The sequence below is a fragment of the Vicugna pacos genome, chromosome 14 (genome assembly GCF_048564905.1).
Source record: "Vicugna pacos chromosome 14, VicPac4, whole genome shotgun sequence".
In the NCBI taxonomy this organism is placed as follows: domain Eukaryota; kingdom Metazoa; phylum Chordata; class Mammalia; order Artiodactyla; family Camelidae; genus Vicugna; species Vicugna pacos.
The window spans coordinates 73691608-73717257 of NC_133000.1; the positions used below are offsets into that span (position 1 = coordinate 73691608).

A 25650-nucleotide genomic window follows, 5' to 3' on the forward strand; every position below is an offset into this window, starting at 1 on the left:
CTGCACCGGCTGGGACACAGACCTGCCTCCCTAGCCTCTGTCTCCCCAGCTGGAAAAGCAGGAGAACACCCTGTCTCCAAGGTTCCTCCAGCTCTGGGGGGAACTTCGAACCTTCGAATGTTCCAATTCAAAGGGTTCTGGGACGTTTTCTTTGGGGAATCATCAAGGGATCATCAAAGGCTCTCAGCTGGTGAAGGAGCAAGAAACAGATGCATGTTTTCGTACAAGCACGATGACCCTAGAACACTGTGACGCTGTGTGCGATGCGCCTGAACACGCCATGAACATGCCATGAACACGCCACTGCACGGGAGTTGAGCACATGAGAACACAGCCAGTCTGAGAAGACATGTGTGATCCAAGCCAGGCTTCAAGTCTGCTATTACATGTCCAGAGACATTTTCTGAAGGCTTCTGGCAGGTGTGAGAGGTCATGTGTGCACATACATGTGCATGCAGGGAGCGTGACGCACCCCAAAGCACGACAGCGGGGGAGTGGCCGGTGGGCTTCTCCAGAGATGGCAGGGTTGGGGGGTTGACAGGAGCGGCAGCGGGTCCCCGTGTGGTCTCTGAGCTGACCTCGCGCAGCCACAGCACACAGGCCACGTCTGAAGGGGCTCTCAGCCCCCCGCCCACTTTTGGAACTGATCTGCAGGCCCCCAAATCTTCCACCTCAAACCAGCCTGACTTTGCCGACCGACCTCCCGGTTGACACCCTCCCGATGTGAATGAGGGCTTACCAGATTTCCTACTGGAATTTTTCTTTGCAACGAATGGAATATTTAGCTGCAAGTCCCTGTGTTTCTCAAAAGTAGGGCAAAAATCTTTTCTGAAAGCCTTATGGGAAATGGTCATTGGTGGAAAACACAGAACTGGGATTTGCTTCCTGTTTATTCTCCAAAGAACCTGAGAACACTAGCAGTAGTGGCTGACACTTCTCTGGGACAGGAGCAGCAGCTGGGACGCTGACCTGCCCCGTGCTGCTGTGGGAGCTCCGTACCCCCGCCCCTGGCCCCACCCAGACGGTCACAGAAACATCCTGGTTGCCACGATGATGCATCAGCAGAGAGCCAGCAGTGGACCTGAGCCAACGTCAACAAGCCACTCAGGCCAGGAGGGCTGGGAGCAGGGCCGGCAGCCCGCCCTGGCCACACTGTCCGCCGGGCCCTGCAGCCGGGGGCCCTGCCATGGCCGAGCCGGGGCGCTATTCCAGCTCTTGGGCTGGTCCCAGCCCGACAACACTCAAACAGAGCTGTCCTTCACGTGGGTCACTTATGCCAAAGGCTGGGGCTGCTCCCCCCGACTGCTCCTTTTTGTCTCAGAACAGGAGAGAGACGCGTTCTCTTCCCTCGTGTGTGGAGACATTTTCCTAAGCAGGTAAAGCCACGCCTGGTATACAGCAGGTGCTGATTCTTTGCTGAATGGATGGATGGATAAGTGCCTGGAAAAAGAAAAGTAAACTCTGGTTTCATTCGAAGAGCCAAATAGTTAACATCTTTCTGTGACTCCCTCCTGTTAACCACATCTCCAAAACGCAGACCCTGTACTCACTACGACTGTCGGCTGGTAGACTGGATAAAGACAGCAAACCTGGTGCCGGCTCATCTCTGAACACAGAACTTACTAACAGAAGGAAGGGGCAGCACTTAAAAAATGTGATAAAACAGCCCGGAAACAGCAAAGCCGGTTCCTAACCACAGGAGTCAGGCCACCGTCTCGAGCCACCCTGGTCACAATGTCCGTGTGCTCTGGGCGAGCACTGCCAGGAGACCCAGACCTGAAGGTGGCCGGGAAGAGCCATGTGTGGACCCCTGCCTCTGGGAGGGGCTGCAGGTAGTCTCAGTGCCACCGCTGGGTTCAGCCCCAGTGAGGAAGCCCACTGCCCTTGGCGTGGGGAGCAGCATGGCCATCTGTGCCCCAGGAGGGCTGTTGGAGATCCAGCTGGCCTGGCTGCCCCGTGTCAGTGGGGTCACCTCCAGGCGAGGGCTCCCAACGCCTCAGGGAAGAGGAGGCAGGAGGAAGGAATGATGATGCCTGAGGGGCAGGGCAGGCTCAGGGCTCTGACCCCCAGACCCAGACTGGGGGCCTCCACCAACAGAAACACTCTGCCATCCACAGTTTGGGAACTTTGTTGTTTCTTACTTAAATGTGGTAGTTTTCAACTCAACTGCAGGTCAGTCCCTCTAAATGACACCTAAACAGGTGTGTGAGCCCAGGACACCTGTCCACTGGTCATCTCAGCAGTGAGGGGACAGCCTGGGCTCTGGCAGGACCGTCGACAGCTGGGTGGTGAGTGCAGCTTGGGGGTGGGACCACACATCGTCCACCAGTCATCTCAGCAGCGAGGGCAGCACAGCCCCCAGAGGGTCCCTCCTGCCTAACCTCCCGCCACCGGACTCACACTTACGCCTAGAAAAGGCCTCGGGACATGATTTCCACCTGTCAGGGATCTTCTGAGCCTGTTCTTGGAAGCTGCTTTCCCGCTGTCTCCCAGCACAAATCCCTGACCCGGTCTGCTGGCCCCCTGGGGGTGGTGACCGCGGTGTCCTGGGCTGGGAGCTGACCCTCCGGCGTCAGCCAGGAGCCGTCAGCACGAGGCACTGCTCTCCTTACACAGCGATGTTTAAGTTCTGAATTACAGGTGCCCTTTAAAAACAGCGACTTCACATTTTTCTAACCCAGAGCTCCCCTACTTCTCCTGAAAACTCAGAAGACCCGATCACACTGGGCCACGTCCCCTCTCAGGGCACCTGCCTGCCCCCACGTGTGTTGTGACTGCCAGTCTAATCTCTGGGCAAGAAACGCCACTGCCCAAAAGACCTCGTGGAAACTTCAGCGAATACAGACAGGAGCCCCAGCCCCCAGGCCTGCCCCTCCCCACCTGGCCCTGCTCCCGGAAGCTGCCATCTCCCCCTACATCCCAAGCAGCGGGAATTTCTGGCGGGATGGGCAGCCCTGAGGCAGGCTGCAGAGGGTGGGGGGGTAATTCAGGGCACAGATCTGCGCACCCCAGCAATGACAGAATTCGGGCTGACACCATCCCCGCGCCTGTGCTCCCACACCCGTGGGAGCTGTGGTCTCCACCCAGACGCCCCAGGCTTCCGAGCAGGCTGAAACTTGGGGTCGCTCCTCCTCCACCCGGTGCCCCTCCCGCACCGTGCCCCTCGGCGCAGACACTGCTACAAGAGCCCTGCAGCCCCGGAGCCAAGCTGGCCTCACCACCGGCAGAGCTGCCGGGTGGAACGGGGGGCCTGGGGACCTAAGGATCTATGACTGCCTGACGGAAAGCCACACATGTCTCCATTTTCAGACAGACATCAACCCCACCTAGAATGACTGCACCTTCCATCTGAATGGAATCCAACCCCTTCAGCACCTAAAACGCTCAATATTAGCTAACTTTGCTCTCACCGAGACTCTGTTCTCTCCACAGGGGAAAACCATGCTCCATTCTCTGCTTTTCCAGTCCAGCTAGAAATGCAAATGGTGTCTTTGGACAGTAACTCAGTCCTGAAATAAAAGCTGTAAAATTAAGTCAAGAAAAGGGGAAAAGAAATCATTTTTTTCCTTTTATTTTTAGAATGTTGTTGTGTTGAATGAGTATTTCTGATTCTTTGGAAACTGAAATTTTGTGTCCCCGTTTACGAAGCATTTTCCCACCGAATGCTGCATTTCTAAGGGCTGCTGAGGCCAGAAAAGTAAGTGGCATTTACTGCTGCCACCTTAAGCCTGGGGACATAGGTGAGTGACCGGGTGAGGGCCTGAGGAGGTGGCGGAAAGGCCGTCTGCGAGGACCACGGCCGAACCTACCCTCTGCGCACCAGTCTCCCCAGACCTGCTCCCCCGCAGGGCCCCGTCCAGGGCTCTCTCCCTCGGGTCACTCTGCTCTGGGTGAGGAGGGCACCACTCTGCCTGCCCGAGGGTGCTGACTGTCAGACACAGTGTGGGGTCAGGGCTCCAGTCGCCCCTCCCTCACGCCCTGGAGGGCCCGCTCCAGCTGTAAGGGCTCTTCAGGTGCAGTTAAGTGGTCCAGATTTCTGTCCCCTCCTCAGTCTCCTTCACAGGCTGCAACGCGGTAGTTTTGTTCCTCCCGGACACACGGGGTGAACACAAGCTAACAAATCACAGTCTGGCCACTGCCTTTCAAGCTTGGCACCGCGTGAGGACACCTGGCCCTGGCCCTGGAGGAGCCCATCAGTGCCTCTTCCGCTGGGCTTTCCCGGCTCCCGCTGGGCAGGGGGGCGTGCGCCGATGGACAAAACGGGTGCACTGTCCGCGGTTGCCACGGGGTCCGGGGTGAGACGTGATCACTTGAAGGGTACACAGGGTCCCTCTGGGCAATTCAAAAGCTCTGGAAGTAGGGAGGGGCTGGTAAGACCACACAGAAACGCACTAAATGCCACTGGATTGTACACTCTGAAGTGGCCAAATTGCTGAATTTATGATGTGTGCATTTTTGCCACAATTTAACCAAAACAAAGAAAAGGTGGTTTCAGGGCATCGACCTGGGCCAGGGCTGTTCAATGGGACCCCGTTCCCTAGCTGCCACACGCCGTCCACGTCCTCTTCTAGAGCAAGTAGATACTTGTGTAAGTAGACACCTTTTTTGGATTTCATGTTTGATTTCATTACTTTTTACCTGTAACCTCTTGGTACGTACACTCGGCAAGCACAACTCCACCAACTTCACCCGCAGTGCGGCCGGCACCACCAAGACGGAGCACTTCCAGCACTCAGCGCTGTCTCACGCCCTCCGGGTCAGTGACCACCCCCCAGCCTGGCTCTGTTCGGGACTCTAAAACACCTGTCAGTCTTGCCAACTCGGTGCCTTGGAACGATGGAGCCAGAGCTGCTAATTCAGTAGGGTTGCAAAATGGTGACAGTGTCTGATTTTAGTGTCTAAACCGAAGCAATTCTGTAAGGAGACCCTGCCTTTAGTGCCCCACTGGTGAGGCCCACATGGGAAGTCGGGATAAACTGCTCATTATTCCCTCTTATTTACCAGATTTTCAAACAACGGATTAGCTCCCTGTTCCCCTCAGAAAGTCAGTAATTTCAGGTTTTTGTAAATTTTTTGCAGTCACTGTTTTTTATTCAGATATATAATTTACACATCATAAAATTCAACTTTTTAAAATGTACAATTCAGTGGATTTCGGTGCAGAGTTGTACAACCATCACCCCTAATTCCAAACAACGCCATTGCCCCCGAAGCACTCCCGCCCCAGCCCCTGGCGCACATGAATCCATGTCTGTCCCTGCTAATCTGCCTCTCTGGGGCGTTTTGTATCACGGAATTGTGTGGCCTTGGCCTCGCATATTCAAGGCTCACCCACGTGTGATCTCACTCGGGACAGTAGGTTCTAAGGTGACCCGGGGCACGTGGCCAGCCTCTCTAGGCCTCACAGTCCCCGTCTGTAAGCCGGGCGGCTGCTCAGCAGGACAAGCGGCTCCCTGTCCGTCCACCCGGTGGTTCTCAGAGTCTGGGGCCCAGGCCAGCAGCAGCAGCACCTGGTTAGAGAGACAGATTCCAGCCCTCCGGCCCCGCTGCCTCAGGACAGAGCACGCCCACATGAGAACCACTTACCGTCCAGCAGGCTGCATCTCCCCCGCCCGCGCCCCTTTCGGGCATGAGGGAGCCAGTATTCCAGAACTTTTCACCGGTTTTCACGCTGTCTGGTGAAATGCCCTTCTCCCCAACACGACGCTCAGGGCCCTGAGTCATCCAGGCACCTCCCCTGCACTGCCCTTGGTGGCTCACGTGGGGCCCTCACCTCCGGATTCTCCTTCCCGCCCCACCCTCCAGAGCAGTACACTCCTCAAAACAAGCGCAGCCCTCAGCCGGGCCCCCAGACCCCTAAGCTCTTGCCCACCACACACCAAGTGGTCTTCACCCACGCGGCTCGCACTCGAGTCTAGACCCCTGCACCCTACTGCGGCACTGCCCCCCACCGCACCTGTGCCTCCTCCGCCCTGCACGAAAGCTGGGTGCTGGGCCCCCATTCGCGTCACTGGCGGGTCTGAACAGGAACGCGCTCGCAGCCAATGGGCACCCACCCAGAGGTCAAAGGTCCTGGGCTTGCAGGGTGACCTGGGGCTTCCCGCCTGCGTTTCCTCAGATGAGCAGTCACCACGCTGCAGGCCACACACATGCGGCACCGCATAGACGAGTCAGGGGAAGTAGAAAGTGCCACAGTTGTCCCGTGACCCCACCGGGGCCACTGGACTGTCACCGCCGGCCTCACTGCCACCAGCAAGCACCCACGGCCCGTGGGGGCCAGGAGGGCAGTGCCTACAGCCAGGGAGCCCGGGGCCCGGGGGCTGGAACGGATGCTCGGCCAGCACAGGACAGTGGGCAGGAGGCTGGAGGTGGGGGTGACTCTGCTGCTGGCGGCAAGGCAGACGCTGGCTTCCTCGTGCCTGAGGCCGGGGGGCGGGGGAGGCGGCACTTAGGAGGGGTTTAAGGGATGAAGTAAGCAAAGCTTTGCCATTGTTTCTAAAGGGCGGTGGGCTGTCCTCAGCTGTGACTCACCCGCTGAGCAGGTCTCTGGGCAGGAGGGCAGAAGCTGGGATCCCAGACGCCGCATCTGGGATGCGCGTACCCGCAGGCTCACTCTTCAGGCCGCTGCGGCAGTCCCTCAACCCCAGAGGCCCAGCACAGCTCTCCAGAACCTGCCACCCCCGCAGAGCCAGCCCCAGCCGGCCCCGCGGCTCCAGCATCTCACTCTGCTTCGCGCAACAGCTGTTCAAAACTCCAAAATCACTTCTGACATTAAGACTGGTCTAAGGAGGCAAGACACTGCCCAGTTTACCATCAGCTGCCCTGGACATACCTTGTACCGCGCACCGGGCTCGGGAGGGAGGCTGCATCACTGGTTAGACAGCCCACAACAGCCGCTGGAGGCCCTGCTGGAGGCGGAGAGCTCCAACCACCGGCCCCTCAGAGTCAGGAGGCAGTGCGGCCGCGGTGGGAGCCTCTGGCCCCACTTCAGTGAACCAGCCACAGAGATGGTCTCTAATCTGCTGTCCCTACAGCGAGCCACAAACTGAGAGCCCGCGCTGGCCGCTGGGTCTGAGTCCCAGTGCAATTTTAGAGCAGGAGAAAACTGCAAATTTAAGACTCTGGTTTTTCCTTCCTCATTCATTACTTGAAACACAGGCCGAGAGTGAGGTCGAGTTCCCAGTCCAAGACACAGTTGTGTTTTTGTCCCTTCGCCTGATGTCACCACCCTGGCAAACTGGCAGCTCACACAAACCCATGCAGGTGGTCAGGCATCCCCCTCCCCAGAGAACTCAGCATGACAAGCCCTGGCCTATCCTGGACCCCACGGGGTGGGCCTCCCACCCTCCAGGGCAGGCTGCCAGAACAGAGCAGCAAAGAGAAGGTGGGGCCCGTGGTGGGCGGGTAGCTGCCCCACACCCCGAGGGCTTCCCCGGGCCACCAGCCATGGGCTGGCTGGCTGAGCCTCGAGGGTCCGGTTTACAGCAGAAGCTCTTGGAGTGCAGAGGACAGGTGCTGGTGGGGCAGGATGCCTGTCGCCTGCTCTGAGGATCTTTATCCCCAGATCTGTCGAGCAGCCCGGCTGAGGTCAGGCAGCGCCAGGGTGAGGGGCTGCGGGGAAAGCGGCTCTGGATCCCCAGCCAAGGGCCGAGCAGCCCTGGCCGCCCTCACCCCTTCAAGGCCACAGCCACATCCAGGGGCCACTGCCAACGGAAGAGAAACCCCCTCACATTTTCACTGGCAGCAGCTCCCCCTACGTCCAGGGGCGGGACAGAGCTTTACGAATGGCGAAGGTTTATTATAACAATGTTTGTGTTGTCAGGAAAAGGAACTGCTTCTGACACTGGACGGAGCGCAGCCCGATCCCCGGCCTCCAGAGCCCCGCGTGCAGGAGAGGCAAGGGCCCAGAGGGCCAGGCGGGCACGCTGAGGCCACACGGGAGGCCACACGCAGAGGTGGGTCTGATGAAAGGCTCTCTGAAACACACAGAAAGGTCCGAAGTGAACATGCAAAGGATACAGGTGCGTACCTGGTATCTAGTAAGTGCATGTGCACACAGTGTATCTTCAGCAACAATGGAGAGGAAAGGACTGAACAGAAGGACCAAAACGTTACAGCGGCAAACCTTTCAGTGAGGAAGTGACTCACTGTTTTCTCATTCTTGAAAATTTAGAACTAGCTTTTGCAAAATTTCTATAGAATATGCATTATGTTTATAATTAAACAAATGCTTATAAATTTAATAGCATCTGAGATTTATTGTAAATTAAAATTTTAGATCTAATCTCTTTTGCCAACAACTCCTTTCTTTTGCACAAAACACTGACATAGTCAATTTATTATGTGTAACAATGAAGGCCATTTGTCATGACCAAGTTTAAATGCAAAATGAAGCAGTATAATTCAGAGCTTTGTGAGTAAATACCCACTTTACCCTAAATCAGAAACTCACTCACAAACCCCACTGGGGACGAGTGTTTCCACCCTCAGAGGCTGAGTCCCGGCAAACGGAGATTTAATGACTTTGTGAATTGTTTTCTGTTTCACTCCAGAGCCAGCCTGGCCCAAACTATGGCACACGTAGGAAGCCACCTGCTGCGTCGGGCCCATGGTGGGCACCCCACGCACACACTGGGAGCAGGTGCAGGCCCGTCCTGAAGGCTGGCTGCTTAAAATAAAGAGTGTTACAAAAAAACCTTTTTATTTATCTATTTTAAACATTTTCACTACAAAAGAAATACATGTTCACATAACCAGTAATGCTACGTAAGAACACACAGGAAGTCCCTCACCACCCTCCCTAACCTGCGCCCCCGCCAGGCTATAACCAGCACTGTCTGGTCCAATTACACCCAGACCTTGCTCGCGACCCCACAGCCCAACTGCGTGTGGGGGGGTCCTTACGTTGGTCCCCAAAACTGGACCACACTGCGTGACTCTGCCAGAAGCTTTTCTCTCCTTGCCACCTGATACACTTGCTCTGCCAGAGGATTTAGGAATGCCGCGTTCCCCAGGAGGGCCGCTGTAGGACATGCCCAGTGCACCGGGCCCTCCAGGCTGTGGGGTCAGACCAGCGCAGCACCAGAGGAATGCGGCTGTGTTCCCCTGGGACTGGAGGAGCTCATGCACGGGGCCTGGGGGCTCCCAGCACAGACCTGGGCGTGGTCCGCCCACCGGGGGGCGGGGGCTGCAGGTGGGCGTCTGTGCCACACGTCCAGTCCTGCGCCTGCTCCCGCTGGGCCTATCTCAGGGTATGAGGGCCCGGCCGCCGTGAGCCAGCAGGTGGGACGCCTGCTTCAGGCTGTCACTTGGACAGGAATCGTCCTTCTCATGGAATCAGACCTGTCATCTTTTTAGCTGGCTGATGACGTAAAAGTTCCCCCGGGTTCCAGAGAGCATTCACAATATTCTCCAAAATGCTCCCGGTATTTTTGTCTTTTTTTCCACTTTGTAACCTTTAATCTGTATGGAATTGGTTTTACATGGTTTGAGTTAGAATGTGACTCTTTTCAAGACAGACGGCCAGTGAAGGCAATTCCACTCACTGAGAACCACACTTTCCCCGGGACGAAGGCACCGGCTCTGCTGCCGGCTAGGTTCCCTCATGTGTGCTGGCCTGGTCTATAGCCTCTACACTTTTTGCCTGTTGGGAATCTAAGAATGTCGACAGCATTGTAAAGAGCTGACCACGTCCATCTTCTGCAAGACCACACACACGCAAAGCAACAATCTGTCACTGGCTGGTCTCCAGCTTACAACCACACTTCCACACTAACCGACACACAGAGCAGCCACCCAGCCCTACACCGTCCGAACAGCTTCTTCTGGCTTGAAGTCTAGTGACACTAACAAACCAACTCTGGACATTCCACACTGATTCTTTAATTTGTTGTAATCTGAGTTTATACCATCCACCCCCCACCCCCCCGCTTAATCACTGCTGCCTGATTAAAGCTCATTTTACGGAAGCCTCTCTGGCCGCAGTCGGCTGTGCGGAGTCTGGGCCTGTCCGCCCCACCACTTCTATTTCTAGCTCCCAGAATCTGAGCCTCTGGCTGGCCTAGACCGTCTGCTTTTTTCAACCAAGGGCCAATTCACAATTCTCTATGAATTAAATTGAACCCACAGAAAAGCCCCGACCCTCATATCCACCCTGACTTCTAAGAAGTGAAAAGTGCTTTGGGCCACAAAGGCACTCGAGGCAGTGGGCACCTTCTCCTTTGTCCCTTTGGCATCCCTAACTCACTTAGTCACAACCTTGCATTTGGTTCTTCCCACTGACCCAAGCACCCAGAGCTGGTTCACGGCCACCTCTCTCCAGCATCCGTTCGGGAGCTCAGCCCCCATCCACACCCGGGTCACGGCTGCTGAGTCCCAAACCAACGGCGGCTCAAGAACCCAGAGATGGTAGTCCGCCCGGCTCGGGCCCCTGGGCCGCCCAAGCAGGCGGGTCAGCTGCGCGGACACAGGCTGCGGAGCGGAGTCACGTTCTCTCACAGCTGAGACTCCTAATATGGCAGCGAGGTTGAGCACATCCACACAAGAAACTATGGTCCTGGGGTCTCTGAACGCCGTCTGCAGGCTCCAGCTTCCGAAGGTCCCAGATGCCAAGGAGGGGTGCCCTCTGACACAGGGGGCTCCCAGTCTGAGGGGGCCCAACAGCTTTCAACTCCATGGGACGTCGGCAGGCGGGGCATCAGCGTGCCCTGTGACTCAGCAGCCCGTCCAGCCGCGCCCACATGCACATGGCACCGACGTGGAGTTACAACTTTCCGGATTCTCTCTCTGCTTTTCCACATTTGCCAAACCTTCTCCAGTGAAGTTGCACGCCCCCCACCACACACGCACACACACACACAGCACCCAGAAGACAGTCGGTGCAACCTCGGGGCGAGTGAGGAGCATGTGGGCTGAGACCTTGAAACAGAAACCAAGGGGACAGGGGACGGTGATGCAGCAGAAGACACCCCGCCTATCGCACCTCTCACGCCGTCCTCCTCTGCCTGCGACTCCTGGGCTCCGGAAGTGCGAGTGCCCCAGCCCGGCTGGGGAACCAGACACTGGTGTTGTAAAGCTCTCTGGGGTGGCGATGTGCGGCCAGCATGGGGGCTGCTGCTGGACTCCCCCTGCCCCCTGCCGTGGGCTTCTCCTCCCAGTCACGGGACACAGAGGGGGCACGGGCCCCGTGGGCGTCTCCAGGGGCACACGTCTGCAGTGACCCCCGCACAGCGGGCCTGAGTGTGCGTCTTCTGCAGCACCAGGTGCCAGTCGGACCGCGAGGCTGCAGCAGCTGTCTGGGCTCCACACAGTGTGTGACGCACACACTCGGGCTCTGGCCTCCACGCACCTGGGAGGCCTGGTCAGGGCCTCACTGCACACCCCTCTGAGCACTAACAAGCTGACCCCTGGGCCAGGCCTGTGGGGGGCACGAGAACCCACCCTAGAGGTGGGAGGGCCAGCGGTACTCGTCTGAGGCCCTGGCCGGGCCTGCACCGAGGGAGGCCCGCAGAAGGTGTCGGGCTACCCATCGCCACTCAGGCTGGAAGGGTGATAACCGCAACATGGGGCAGAAATTGATGTCGCAAACAAGCCGAGACAAAATCCCAGAGCTGGTGTCCCTGGGGAAGAAGCACCACCTCCCACACCCCAGTTCGCACGCAGAACCAGCCTCTCAGCAACACCCAGAAAAAGCTCAGTATTTCAACTGCCTTTGTGGCAGTCCTTTCCAAAACAGCCTCTCACTGCACGAGCTGCTCAGAGCCCCTCAAACCTCCACCCAAGGCCAGCAATCAGGGCCTCCCTGATGCAGTTTCAGCAGAACCAGTCCCTCTGAGGGCTCGTCACACCCGGGCCCCGGCCGGCTCACAATGCACAGCAGCAGTGACTCCAAACAGAACAGACTGACTTAAACCCACTCGACCCTCAGCCCACCCTCCCTTTAATTTCAGAGAATGGGGTGGTGGGGTGGGGGTTGCTGTAGAAGCAGCAGAGGCCGAAAGCACCCAGCTCCGTGTGGGGGTGTGGGTCCTCACGGCGGATGAGGGAAAACCCGAGGGGGGCAGAGGGCTGCAACTCCTGCCGGCTGCAGGGCCCTCCTCTGCCACCTCCAGGGGGCCCGGCAGCCTCCTTCCTAGGGGGCAGCAGAGGGGACGGCCCTCAGTGCAGAGGGTGTCAAAGGAGAACCTAAGCAGGAGGAAGACCCTGTCCTCGGAGGGACACAGGATGGGGGGGCGGGGGGCACCACGGCTGAGAGGGGGGCACCTGGGAAGGCTGTCCGGACTCGGGGAGGGCTTAGGGTGGTCCCAGGCAGGCAGAATCAGCACTGGGCCACGAGCCACACCAGCTCCAGCCACACCACACCAGAGGCCGGTCCTTTCCAAGTCTGCATTCACAGTGGGGCTTGTTCAAGGCAAGGCCTTCCTAAGGGTCTCTCCCAGCAGGGCCCCTCCCCCGCACACCCTACCTTAACCCAGCAGCTGTGGCTTGGGGTGTTCCCACAAGGCCCCTGCATCCTCCACTGCAGCCGGTGACAGGAACCAAAGGAATGTCCGAGAAACATACTGAAGGGCGCTGAGGACCAGGGCCCCGCTACCTGAGGGGCCCTGCTACCCTGAGGGAACAACCCCACGGCTTTTGACAAACTTCTGAAAAGAGAAAAGTGCCAGTGAGAAAACCAGATTGGTGGCCTTTGTTATCCAAAGTTCAGGATGGTGACAGTTCACTGGACATCTCTCGGCTTGCAGGATGTTCCTTAATTCACCAATGACGTGCCAGGCAGATGCCCAGGGCGCTGGGCCCCGAAGGACCTGACGTTGGCTGCGTCATTAGAAAGCCAAACCACGGTTTATCTGCGGAGCTTAAAATGACTTTCCTCTCGTCATGTGCTAACGTCTATTTTGGATTTCCTGGGGTTTCCTTTACTAGACTTGAGTCCAAAACTATCTTGGAAAGGACTCTGGGTCATCTCGGCCTTGCACATGTGACAGGAGGGCCCAGACAGTTTATCAGCAGAGGAGCCACGGAAGGGGGCAGGTCCTCGCTCCGGGACGCTCGGGGAACGACCACAAAACCTGCTCAATCCTGCAAAATGGGCCAGGACCTCACCCCACCTCTGAAAAATGCCTCATTCTTGGCTGGCCTTTAAACTGCACAGGCCAAGATGAGTGGAACATGGTTATGTATTTGATTTTACTTATAAAAGCAACTTGTTTGTCTTCATTCTCCACCAATCTTTCTTTTCATTCTTATCCATTAATAAAATTTCGGCAAGTTTTTAGAACAAGCCTGAGAGTGGGTTAGACACCGCCCTCCAACCCGCCTGGTGGTGGTTTCTCAGCAGCTGTACCTCCACGTGTGGGAGGAGCAGACTCTGAAGCACAGACGCTGTGGCCCTGAGGAGGGCAGGGGACCCTGGGGTGCTGTGACTCTCCTCCTCGGCTCGTGTCTGCACAGAGAGCACCCCCAGCCCCCGGGGAGGTCAGTGCTGCTGGGGGCACAGCGTGGGCCACTTGGGAATAAATGCTGCCAGCCCACAGAGGGCTCTCCAGGCTGGTGGGTCACCTGCAACTTAAAGCTGCATCCAGCAACCCCGTAGTCACACCTCTGTCCCACAGGAGAGCAGGAGCAGCACCTTCAGGCAACGTCAGTGCAGGAATGGCGGCTGGGGGCCCCGCACACACCTCCCCCGCCAGCCTGGGCAAGGCCTGCTTGGCAGCTCCTGTGTCCCAGGGGCTGGATGGTCCAGGTGCAGGAACTACAAGCCAGCGTCCAAGAGCCTATAGACATTTCATTGATCATCAATGCCCACTTCCTGTCATAAGAACATTGGGTCACAGAGATAAAACCATAGAATGACTTACATCTGTAATTTTTTAAAAGTTACAGGATTCAAAACATGCCAGAATTGTCAACTGTCACCTCAAGTCCACAGTGTCCAATGGGGTGCTTGCTCTCCTTCCAGTTTCCTCGAAAACAAACACAACCTTGTATGAACGTTCTCAGCCACACAAGGTGCTCTGTGACCAGCCTGGAAGCTGGAGCCCTCCGCCCGACCTCCCGCCTTCACTGCGCCCCCAGGGAAGCACAGCCACCTAATATGCTGCTGCAGATGCACGTGTTCCTGCAAGGTGACGCCAAGTCAGAGACTACACTTCCTGGCTAACACTTAACTTTCAAGTCATAACCAGCTGCCTCAAGACGTACCAGCACTCCGAGGACGCACGGGCCAGGGAGGAGTAGAACCCTGGGGTCCCCCATGGGGGCGGGTGACAGCACAGAACACACGGCCAGGCCACAAGCTCACACCCTCCCAGCCCAGCCCTTCCACGCGCAGCCACATCCTCCCCAGGAATCCGCCAGCCCAGGTGTGCTCTTGACTGCTCACGAAGACACCCTTGGCTCACGGACCCGACCCTGTGACCCCGAGCAGGTCTCAGAGCCCTTCTGAGCCTGCTCTCCTCCTGAGTGACATGAGTGAGCTGGAAAGACGGTGACAGTACACTCAACACTCTTACAGTACTGTCAGTAGCCTCATTTTACAGACACTAAAGCTAAGGCTCAGAGAGGTTAAGTGACTTGCCATAGGTCACACAGCAGGCAGGCTGTAGAGTGTCACCAGCAGCCTGGCCACAGTGCCCCCACCCCAGGCTCCTGCCCTCCTTGTCCACACCTAAAGAAGCACGCAGTGTCTGTCTGGTCCACATTGCCGGCATCTTTCCACCAGGGAAGTGCCAGGTCTAGCTGCTCCCAGCACCAGTGCCCCTCCTCCCAGTGCTGCCACTATGCCCAGTGCGCTATCAGCTGCTGAGCTGTGGGGTGGTCTCCACCCACTAGGTCACCCTCCCCTCTCCCAAGTGTGACAAACAGAAAAGGCCCCAAGCGTAGCCAACCATCCCCTGGGGGCAGGGCCCTGGTTTAAAACCTGGGCGCTGAAGGTAAGTTGTGGTCCAGCCACACTGGCTCCCTGGTGCCTGCGGCTGCAGTGAGCCCAGCACGGGTGTCATCGGCCGAGCAGATGGGAGACTCGCCGGCCCTGCAGGTGGAGTCTGCTCTTAAGGAAGAAGCAGGGTTCGCCAGTCACCAGGAACCAGCACGCCTAAGAGAAGCCCCAGCTCCACTGGTTTTCTGCTCTGCTTCACGGGATGATGCCTGAGTAGTTAAGTGAGCCCAGCAAGCTGGGGTGCTGGCGGCCCCCGAGAAGCCAACGTGCATGGGGGGCCACCTGGCTCCACAGCACGCAAGGGGCCTGGCTAGCCTCTGCCAGCCCTCTCTTCTGAAGTCAGCAGATACTCCCACTCAGCCAGCACCCTTACCTCCACAAAACTGCTGGGTCCAAGCGCACAGCTTCCAAAAGGAAAGCCTTCTGGGTGGGAGTGGGCAGGGTGGCTGGCTGTTGCAGAGGAAACACAAAACCACATCGCTACTAATTCCAGTGATTAGTGAGCTGGTGGAAAGACAGAAGAGAGTCTAATTCAGCGGCCGGGCTCTGCCTGCCCCCTCTTCCTTCCTGACCACCCCTCGCTCCTGACCGAAAGAACACAGGCCAAGGGGAAGGCTTCTCCACGGAGGACGCTGGAATACATGAAACAGAATACACAGACGGTCAATACACTGAGCAAAACCATAACGACCAGGGGTTCTCTCTCCATGACAGGCGCTACTTCTGGTCAGGACATGCAGGAACGTATTCTTGCATCCAAACACTGAGACACTCACCCCCACGACAGAGGCGGAGCAGAGAGGGGCAGGAGCTGGTGAACAGAGAAACGGGTGCCACCGACTCCGCGGGGGCGGCGGGGGCGCGGGGACTCGGGAAGGAAGCGCGGCACCTCCCACCGTCACTCGGGGGCTGCCCCTGGGGCAGGCAGCAGACCTCGTCCCCTCCCTGCCGAGGCTCACGCAGCCCCAGCTGCAGTGTTCCCTCATCAGCTTAATGTCCTCTCACCTCTCACTGTCCTCAGCACAGCCAGCCTGGGGCCCCCAGAGCTGGCTGAAGACGGGGGACACCCACCTGAGCGCGGCCAGGAGGGAGACAGCCCAGAAACAAACAGGAGAAACAGCCACAGGGAAAACCCAGGCTGTGGGCCCAAGAAGTGAAATGTTTCTGATACAAATACAAAATACTTAAAACATCAGCAACAACTGAGAAAAGATGCTCAAGTCATAGAAAGCGGAAAGGCAGGTGTCCCAAAGCAGGCAGCGGGCACAGGGCAAAGCCCCCCTCCGGGTTCTCAGACCGCAGGCGCCCTCAACACACACCCGCAGGCCCCGAGGATCAGGCCCATGAGAGCCACGTGGCACCTGCAGTGTGCCTACAGCCTCTGCCACATCGGGAAGAAGGAAGATTAAGAATTGCTTAAGAAACAGGAGCCATCTTTAAACTCCACACACCAAGCTCCAGCAGGCAAGGCCAGCTCGCTGATGCCATGGAGCTCAGCCAGCAGGAAAGAGTCAACGGGAGCTGCTGTGAGCCTCCTAGGCCTCTTCCCCCACAGTAACATGCCCGTGTGCACGTGTGTGCACATGTGCCTGTGTAGGCATGCCTGCGTGTGCAGGTGAGCCTTGTGTGCATGCTGTGTGCACTTCTGCATGTCTATGTGGGTGGAGCCTTGCGTGTACCGTGTGTGTTTGTGTGCATGCCCGTGTGCGCGCACAGCGTGTGATGACAAGAGGAGGCCTCGTAAGAAGGTAAAGACAAATGACGCCCTCCCTCAACTAAAGCCTCCTCCTCCTGGGGACATCCCCAGGAAACCACCCCCTACTTCTGCACGCTCCGCACACCGGAGGGGTGTGCTCTCCCTGTGAACATCATATAGGTGGTTTTCCGCCTCACCCCTACGAAGAAGATAAAATACCCGGCTATATGATGGCCACTGCCCAGGACAGGCCAGCAGGGCCACCTGAGAAGGCTGAGCCTTCCAGCTGCAGCCCCGAACAGTCTGGAATTCCACGCCCTAACCCTCACCCCATGGCTGTGGGAAACCAGCCGCGTCCTGGCACCCCACTGCAGACCTCGACACAAGAAGCCAGCCTGGCCAGGTCCCCTGGGGTCCACACACTGACAGGATTTCTGGAACCACATCAGGTTCCTGGATCTCTGCTAACAGCTCTGCATCACAGTCTGACTCCAGCCCTGGAAAGCCCCCATTTAGCCAGGCCAAAATCAGCAGATGCCCAGAGGCTTGGGGACCTGGGGCTGAGCCACCTCCTTCCCAAATGTCCGAGGTGAACTGCCCACTCCACCCCTCCTATCTGTCGCCTGCCCAGCCCAGGGGGCTTTCCACGCATAAGGCCACGTCTGGACCTGGAGGTGAGAGGGGTTCCACCCCAGCAGGAGGAGGAGATGGTCAGAAGCTGGAGAGCAGGCGTTAGGAGGAAACACTGGTCCCTCACCACCAACGGGGCCTGCAGGCTGTCCACATGGCCCCCAGCCCCCATCTGAAGCTCATGCTTGGGTGAAGCTGCCTGGGTGCTCCGGCAGCTCAGGACCCCCAGCTGGGACGTGTGTCAGCGGGCTCTGAGCTCCGAGCTGCCCTGGCCTCTCAGGATCACAGGCTTGTGTGAAGGTTTTGCTCTGCTGAATCCCATAAATGCTCATTAAAGATTCTCTAGAAGGAGAAGGCCTGGTGGGAAGTCAGCCATCTACTGAGGAAGTGATTTGGTAACACGCCCAAGAAGGCTGTTCCCCACTGACCATGAAAGTGCCGGGGCCGTGGCAATCACAGGGTGATGGAGGCAGTCACAGATTCTCTTGCTGTGTGACTTTGGGGAAGTGAGCTGGCTCCTCTGAGCCTCAGAGGAGAGGCCAGGTATTAACTCTGCCTGCACACTGCACTCTGACACGATTGCGTCCTGCAGGGCGTCCACTGCTTCCCCCGGGGGGGCCAAGGTTCGCTAAGCAAAGACCTACCAGCAGCGCGAAAGCAGTGTCCAGAAAATCAGACAAACTGGCCATTCCAGTACCTCCCACGAGAACTAAAAAGGAAAATGAAATCTTTTTTCTCAGAAGAAAAAACACAAATCAGAGCTGGAGAAGATCCCAGGTGCGTGCAGCTGCCCTCAACCAGCGGTGGGCTCAGCCAGATAGGCCCCAGGGGCTGCTCCGTGTGGCCCCTTAACAGGGACAGGGAACAGGCCTCACCCCGCACACAGAACACCCTGACAGGCCCGCAACGGAGTTCAAAACGAAGCTCCAAGAAAGACACGAGTCATCAGTGCCGCCCCCGGGCACACCCCTGAGGCCCAGGAACCCGGCCGTCCTGGATCCTGTCGGCCCCAGAGGGCGGCCGGGGAACCTGGAGACCAGCACACACCCGCAGGCACCGGCCGCTGCCACGCAGAGCACAGGGCCATTTCCAGGGCAGGGACGGGGTCGGCCCTTCCAGGGAAGCAGCGGGCAACTGAGCCTCCAGGCTCTGAGTCTCTCCGAGTCCAAGAGAGACGGCGACACTGCTTATCTTGGGGTTCTAGCCCGCTGGCCATGGGGCCACGTAGAATCCTTGTTTACACTTGGGACACTACTCAGATACAGGACAGAAACGGTGTGAAGAGGGGAAAACAGGGCTGCGGGTCACTCTGGACTGACTGGGGAGAGAAGGGCAGGGCGCACTGCCCTAACCCTGAGTGCAGTCCAGCCTCCTCCTGGCCCCCAGTGGGTCTCAGGGGTCCACAGGCAGCGCTCGCCAACGGGGCCGTCACTGGGAAGCTGACATCCCTGCTGCCCACTTCCAGCTCACTCGAAACTGAAAGTAACACCGTCAGATTTCGGGACAGAGTGAGCCCGGCCGGGATCCCACCCTGCAAAAACACGCCAAAGGAAACAGACACTCACAGAACTGGGGTTCTTCTGTGACCTCACAGTCACCTTACTGACCCACTGGTTCCAGCTAAGATAAAGTACACACTCACACCAATGGCTCCCCAGACACTGGTGCCGAGGGGGGAGAGCCCCACCCGGCACGGAGCCACCCCTGGGTTCCAGCCCTCGGAGCTGCCATGCCAGAACCCGGAGACACTCATCTGCTTTCTTCTAAGGATGTTCACAGGATGTGCGTGCATACCAGTGTCCGCGCGTGTTAACTGTTAATTTTGGAAGCTGCCTCACACTTGGAGAAGCACGTCACCGGTGTGGATGGTGCGACTCTCATCTGTGTCAGAGCTTCCTGAACACCACTACAGCCCAACCTGCCTGTGGTCTGAGCTGGCTCCAGGCCTAGTCCTGAGCAGCCCCAGTGCCCAGCCCATCACTCACTCACTCAGTCCGGACCCCACGCTTTTCCTGCACAGGGTGAGCCTTGTGCAATTTGGGAAAGGAAAGCTGTTTCATCTTTCTGGGCCTTGGCAGCTTCTGCAGAATGTTGCTCTTTCCATTTCTCAAGAGTTTGTGACCGTCACCTCTCCATGTACCTGTCTACCTCTGTAAGTCCACACGCACGCACCGTGCTGACGGTCCTGCTTTTTCAAGCAGACTTATTTTTAACCTGCTTCCTTCCCTCTTCCGACAGCTTTTCCACACCCTAGCTCGGGGTCCCAGCGGCAGGTGTGGTCTTCCCTTCCCATCAGCAGATGTGTCTGTGCCCCCCACCCTCCCAGGGGTCTGACAGCCTCTCTGCTTTCTCTCCAGTCGGCCCCACGAACTTCCTGGCCTGGCTAGGCTCCAGCTCTCTCCGAAAGCAGCACTGTACTACAGGCTCTGGAAGCTCCATAGCATAATCACCCCTCAAGTGGCATTTACTTTGTTTTCAATTTTTGCTCTTTGAACATTCCTGTGCATCAGGACAGCCAGACACAGACCCCTACTCCGTCTGACACTGGGACCCCCGCAGAGGCCACAAGAGGCTCTCCTGACTTGCTCGGCTGGGTCTCATTTGTTACAAGATCAACAGAGCAAGTAGCTTCAAACTGTACCTGCGGTAACACCTCCACGTGCCTTTGCTCACACGATTCCACTGAGCTGCACAAAAACAGCCTCCCTCTCCTCTTTGACAAACGAAGAAACAGAGGCACAGGGGGCTTAGGGTGTCTGTCTGGGGTTGAAGAGCTGGCGAGAAAAGTGGCTGGACTCGGTCTTAGGTCCCACCTCCTCTCGGAGCGGGCTCCCAGGGGCTCGTCCTCCCAGGGGCTCGTCCTCCCAGGGGCTCACCCGTGTCCGCGGCCTGGACAGGCCTGGACCTACTCCCAGCGCCTTCACTTTCAAGTGTGACCCGCACACCTCAGGCCCCAGTGTTAGCTGCTACCACTGTCAGCAGACACGTCCACCTCCCTCCCAAGCCCGTGCGCTGGGGCTAAAACGTGAGGCGCCAATGCTCTGACCCCCAGACGCCTTCAGGAGGGGTGAGTGTTTACACATGAAAATCCAAACATCTTTTGCCAAATGCTGTTTCCAGCAAAATGACCCGGCTACAAGGCCCGGCTCTGCTCACCTACCTGACGCCTTTTCCTGACAAGCCCAGGGCCGTGGGGCTTGCAGGCGGCCCTGCTCAGAGAATCGGCTCTGGACGCCTGTGTCCTGCTCAAGACTACATCTTCACGAGTCCTGTCCTCTCCGGCTTCTGCCTCAGGACCCGTGGTCAGTGACGGCCCTGTCGCAGACGCTCCCTGCCGCCCACCCACAGCAGCCAGCAGCCAGGTCCCCCCACCCACACTAGTGACCGCCTCCTGTCCAAGCTCACGGAGAAAGGAGGACGGACAGTCCAATGTGGTGAGGAGGCCCTGCACAACGCGGGGGAGTGTCCAGCTCCCTCATGGGCAGACACTGCCACGCCAGGACCCTCGCTTCCCCAACATCAGCGCTGTGCACTTGTGAGAATTCAACTGAAATGACGTGACATAGGCGCACCAGAGTGTAAGATCTGCCCCCTAGGTCAGCACACCCCCTCCCAGGTGACACCTGGAGTGACTGGCTGGAGTCAGCCTGGGCCTGAGCCTGCTGCACAGCAGGCCTTGGGGTTAAAAATAGCACCGTGAGCTGAGCTCCGTTAACAGAATATCCAGGGTAATTTTAGCATCAGAGAGCCCAGGAGAACACAAAACCCCCGAAGCCAAGATCCGTGTGTGGCCAGCACGGCCCCCCTCACACCATCTCACGCACACATGTGCACATGCACATGGACACGTGGACACACACGCACATGCACAAGCAGACACGCTCCTGTCACTGCTGTCACCCTCGTGTTCACAGAGCGTGGCCTCCGTGAACCCTAAGAAGCCCTGTTACCAACAACAACTATTTCAACATATTAGGTGGGACCACCACGTCACCTGAGCCTCACAGACCCTGCGATGGGCAGGCAAATGCTTCCCACGCAGAAAACTGGGGTAAAAACTGCACTTGCAGCAGCGCGGACCCAGAACCCTGAGCTCCCACCCCAGTGGTCTGGGGCCTCTTCACCAGGCTGATCAGCCAAAGGAGTGTAGACTAGCGACCCCTGGCCACCACCAGCTCCACCTGCCCCAGGGACCTCCTGCCCTGGGGGGTGACGCCTGCAGTGAGGTGCAGGGCGGGCACGGGGTCCCCCCGGGCACCAGCAGGCTGCAGCGGCTCGTCTGCCTGAATGTACGCACGGGCTGGATCCAAATGGGCATCACTGTCTCGGGGGGCGAGCTCTAATCTCACAGAGGAGGCACACAGGAGCGTGTGCCGAGCCTCGTGGAGCCTGGGGGCCGCTGCACTGGGCCCAGGGAGGCAGGTCGGCATCAGGGAACCAGCAAGCTCGCCTCACACGGCGGCACCGAGCAGGCCCACCCTGCCCTCAAACCCAACTATGAGACCCACACGCAGACCAGGGAGGGGGCTTTTCTCACCTTGAGGGCAAAGCCAGGATTTTCGTTTTTCTTTTCTAGCTTGAGAAAAACACCCTTGCGTATTGTTCTTAACATGTTTACCCAGATGACACTTTTAAAAACAAGTCGTAAGGGCCGTGGAGAAAGGAACACCCCTGGGAAGCCAAGCCACGTCACAGGGCCCACAGCAGCGCCAGGCCCAAAACGACCCCGAGCAGCAGCGCCCTCCCCGCGGGGTCTTCATCGTCTCCACGACAAGTGGCTGCGCCCCCAGGGCTGAAGCCCTGACTCATGGAAAGTCGGAGGAGCACACTTCCTCAATCAGCCCAGAGGAAGCGTGCTCAGACTTACACGGCGTGAGACACCGCTGTTACCAAAGATAGACCTCGGCGAGGATTCTTGGGTGTGCAGAGCCGTCCAACATAACGGCATGATTTAAGTGCGGGAAGACACAGGCTCTTCAGGACAAGGACTCAGAACAGTTGCAATAAGAAAATCTTACTTTCATTTGGCACTTTCTTATGTATTATCTCATTTGCAAAAGGTGGCAGGAAAAAGAAAGGGAAAGAGGGAAAAGGAAGAGATTCTCCCCATTCTCCCGTTAGCTCTCAGCGACCAAGCACCATCTTATGTCCTAAACCATTTAAGGACTGAGGCCAAGGCCCCCACTCCTGAAAAACTCTCCAGCACCCCCAGAATGACCCCCCAGAATGCTCTGCGTTTTCCCTCAGCAACAAACACAGCGGCATCGCTGACTGTTCTCACTTTAGGGGGAATTTTTCTCTTTGTCTTTTTCTGAGAGTGAGGGGGCGGGCGCTAAGTAAGCCTGAATAGCACTGTCTCGTGAGCTCCCAGCTCCCACCGGATGCCGCAGACAATAACTGCCGGCATTTTGCAAATGGAAAAATGAGGCCATGAAAGGGGAGGATGCTGGCCCTGGGTCACCCGGCCAGCAGCCCAGCAGCAGCGACAGGGCACGCAGCCAGCGAGCCTGGCGACGAGGCTCAGAGATGAATGGGCGGCCCGGCCGGGGTCTCTGGGGCAAGGGGAGCAAGGACGCCTGTGATTCCTGCACATCTGCCCCTCCTCCTCTTCACCATGCCTTCAAGGCCAGGGCATTTAGGCAAGTCAGGGCTGACAATGGCCACAGCAGAGGACTAAGGAAAGAAATGGAGAGCTCAAGGCACCCCCACCATGCCGGGGACCCCCATCATCCCTTTGTACTAACCATAGAACAAGACTAAGCCCCAAGCCAGCCCCTACAATTCACATCTGGGTCTCCAGCCCAGGCTCTAAGTCAGCATCACAGCCTTGACCGTTTCTTTGCTCAGACACAGGACAATGCCCAGCCTGTGCTGTGGGTAAGCCCTTGCTGCCTGTGCGCCCTGGATGCAGAGGTTGCATGCAAATGTCTCCCTCCTGCAGCCCAGCACTGCCAGTGAAGACCCTCAGAGAGCAGGGAAAACGGGCTTCTCAGAGCTGGAACCACGTCCAGGGACTTGGGCCATTGGTGCACAGGCTTTTCTGCCCGTCCTCACTGCTACAGCCCCCAAATGGCGGGGGCGGGGGGTGCTCTGAGGTTCTAATAATACCCAGTCCCCACATGGGGTAAGACACAGCAGATGTTCGGTCACTGCACTAATCCTCAGCTGAGCTGGGCGTTCCTCTCACTTGTTTAAAGTGAAGCACAAAAGAGAGAACGTCTAACCAAGCAGCATCCTCAAACCCCTTCCTTCCACACCCACCCGTTAGCGCACGGTCCAGAACCCTCCCTGAATTGAGTCTGAGGCTGGCCATGCAGAGCCCGAACCCCAAGGGCCGCAGACCCATTCCTGCCAGCTGCACCCAGGAGCCGGGCTGTCCCCACCCCCTCCTGCCCCATGACTGAGGAAGCACCTCAGATCCTCTGGGTGACATTCCCCCTGTGCTCAGTGGTCCCTGACATTGAGAGGCACTTTCTCTGACCCCACTCCAGGTGGGGTGCAATGCTGAACCTCTCAGTATGAAAGTGACAGCAGACTTCAAGCAAGTAAACAAGAGAACCCTCTCCAGGCAGGCTCCTCCAGCCGCTGCTGCCACATCCCATCTGCAGTGCTTCTGGGCCAGATATCAACAGCGTCTCAGTGATGATCCACAAACCAAAATTAAGCAGACAGGAAACAACATGCTGATTTGGGGTGGCTGGAATTTCTCAAGCAGCATCAGATGTCATCGACAACTGACACTTCAGCAGCCACTGGGTGCCTGGCTCTGTTTCTGGCCGCCCCTCTCCACACGGGGACAGATGCGAGTGTGAGGCACCCAGGGGGGACAGGGAGATAAGCAGACAGCACTCGGGGTCCTCAGGAGCCCTCTCCCACCAGCACATTTATGGCATCAATGTGTGACAGTCACTCCAGGCACTCATCTGTTTTGGGGGGAAAAACATGCACATCACCCTCCCAAGACAAAACAGAACTGGGAAGAAGCAAGTCTCTTCAGATAAACCCAGGAAGTCTAGATATAGCCTTCCAGCCCACTCCAGAGTCCGCACTTCCCTCCCCCAGCTCTTGGGTCCAGTGAGAAAGGCAAACTGCTCTGGGGACATGACCTGAATGGCAGGCCCTGGTGGCCAAAACTCCTGCAGCCAGTTCTCAATGGAAGGGGGAGGGGTGGCTCTGGCCCTGAGGGAGTCCTGGGCCAGAGCGCTCCACGTACTCCCCTGCAGACATATACACACAAACACAAGAACTCAGATATGCACACACATCCACATACACAGTCGTGTGCACACACAGGCACCAGTCAGCGTCCAGTTTTGGCCCCTCGCACCTGGGAACATGTCAAAGAGCTTAAACGGTCCCAGGAAAGGAAGTTTCTGGGTGCCACGCTGATTCAAGGTGCAGAATCCCGAGGTTGGTGTTTTCGGCACCCGAAATGCACACGTCGGGAGAGTCCCGGCACGTGGTCGTGCACACGCAGATACACACTCCCAGCGGGGACGGGACCCGCGTCCAACACCGCACCTCCCCTTGGTGCAGGAGACCCCACCTCCGCGGGCCTGCGGCCACTAGTGGCGCAGAGGCAATGCTGGAAGCTGCGTCCCCCAGAGCCGCCGGCCCGGCTCGACCCAGTCCGTCCTGAGGGTAGGTGGGGAGGGGGCCCTGGCCGGGCATCTCCCGGGAGGTAAGGAGGGGGCCGTAGCCGGGCATCTCCCAAGAGGTGGGGAGGGGGCCGTGGCCGAGCATCTGACGGGAGGTGGGGAGGTGGCCGAGGTTGGTCGTCCCCAAGAGGTGGGGAGGGGGCCACGGTTGGTCGTCCCCGGGAGGTGGGGAGGGGGCCGCTGTTGGCCGTCCCCGGGAGGTGGGCAGGGGGCCGCAGCCCGAGAGCGCGTATCGCCAGAAGGCCCCTGGGCCGCAGCCCCCCGCAAAGGGGTCAGGGACCTGGGGTCGCCCGCCACGAGCCCCGGAGAAGACCCCGCCGCCCTAGCCGGCTCCCGGGAGCTCACCGATCTTGATCTTCACGCTCTGGAAGACACGGAGCCCCTCTTCCTCCACCGCCATGCTGGGTCGGCCGGGAATTCGCGCGCCGAGCCCCGCGGAGCAGCCGGAGCCCGAGCGGCGGCGCAGTCCCGGCGCTCAGCGCCCAGCTCCGCGCCCGCCTGTCCGCGGCGCCTCCGCCCCGGCCCCGCCCACGAGCCCGCCCATTGGTCAAAGGGCTGGCGGGGGGGCGGGGAGGCTCCGCCCACGCCCCTGCCCTGCTCCCGCTGCCCGAGGCCCGCAGAGGGGCGGGGACGTGGTGGGTCCGCCCATAGCGAGACCCGAACTGTGCATTGGCTGAGGGCGAGGACCGGGAGCGAGACGGCTCTGCCCTCATCCCAACCCCAGATTC

General features: G+C 58.3%; 1 protein-coding gene across 6 annotated transcripts in view; it reads right to left on the bottom strand.

Moving 5' to 3' along the window:
* Positions 1-25438, bottom strand: part of RASA3 (RAS p21 protein activator 3) — a 77766-nt gene extending 52328 nt beyond the window's left edge. For 2 of the 6 annotated variants that reach the window (XM_072976607.1, XM_072976604.1), the window contains exon 1: positions 740-978. In XM_072976607.1, the coding sequence (XP_072832708.1) occupies positions 740-854 (115 nt within the window). In that variant the 5' untranslated portion in view covers positions 855-978. Of the gene's footprint in view, positions 1-739; positions 979-15311; positions 15443-25267 lie in introns of those variants that run through there. The other 4 variants (XM_072976609.1, XM_072976608.1, XM_072976605.1 and 1 more) reach the window with 4 other exon arrangements.
* Between the last annotated feature and the right edge of the window lie 212 nt (positions 25439-25650).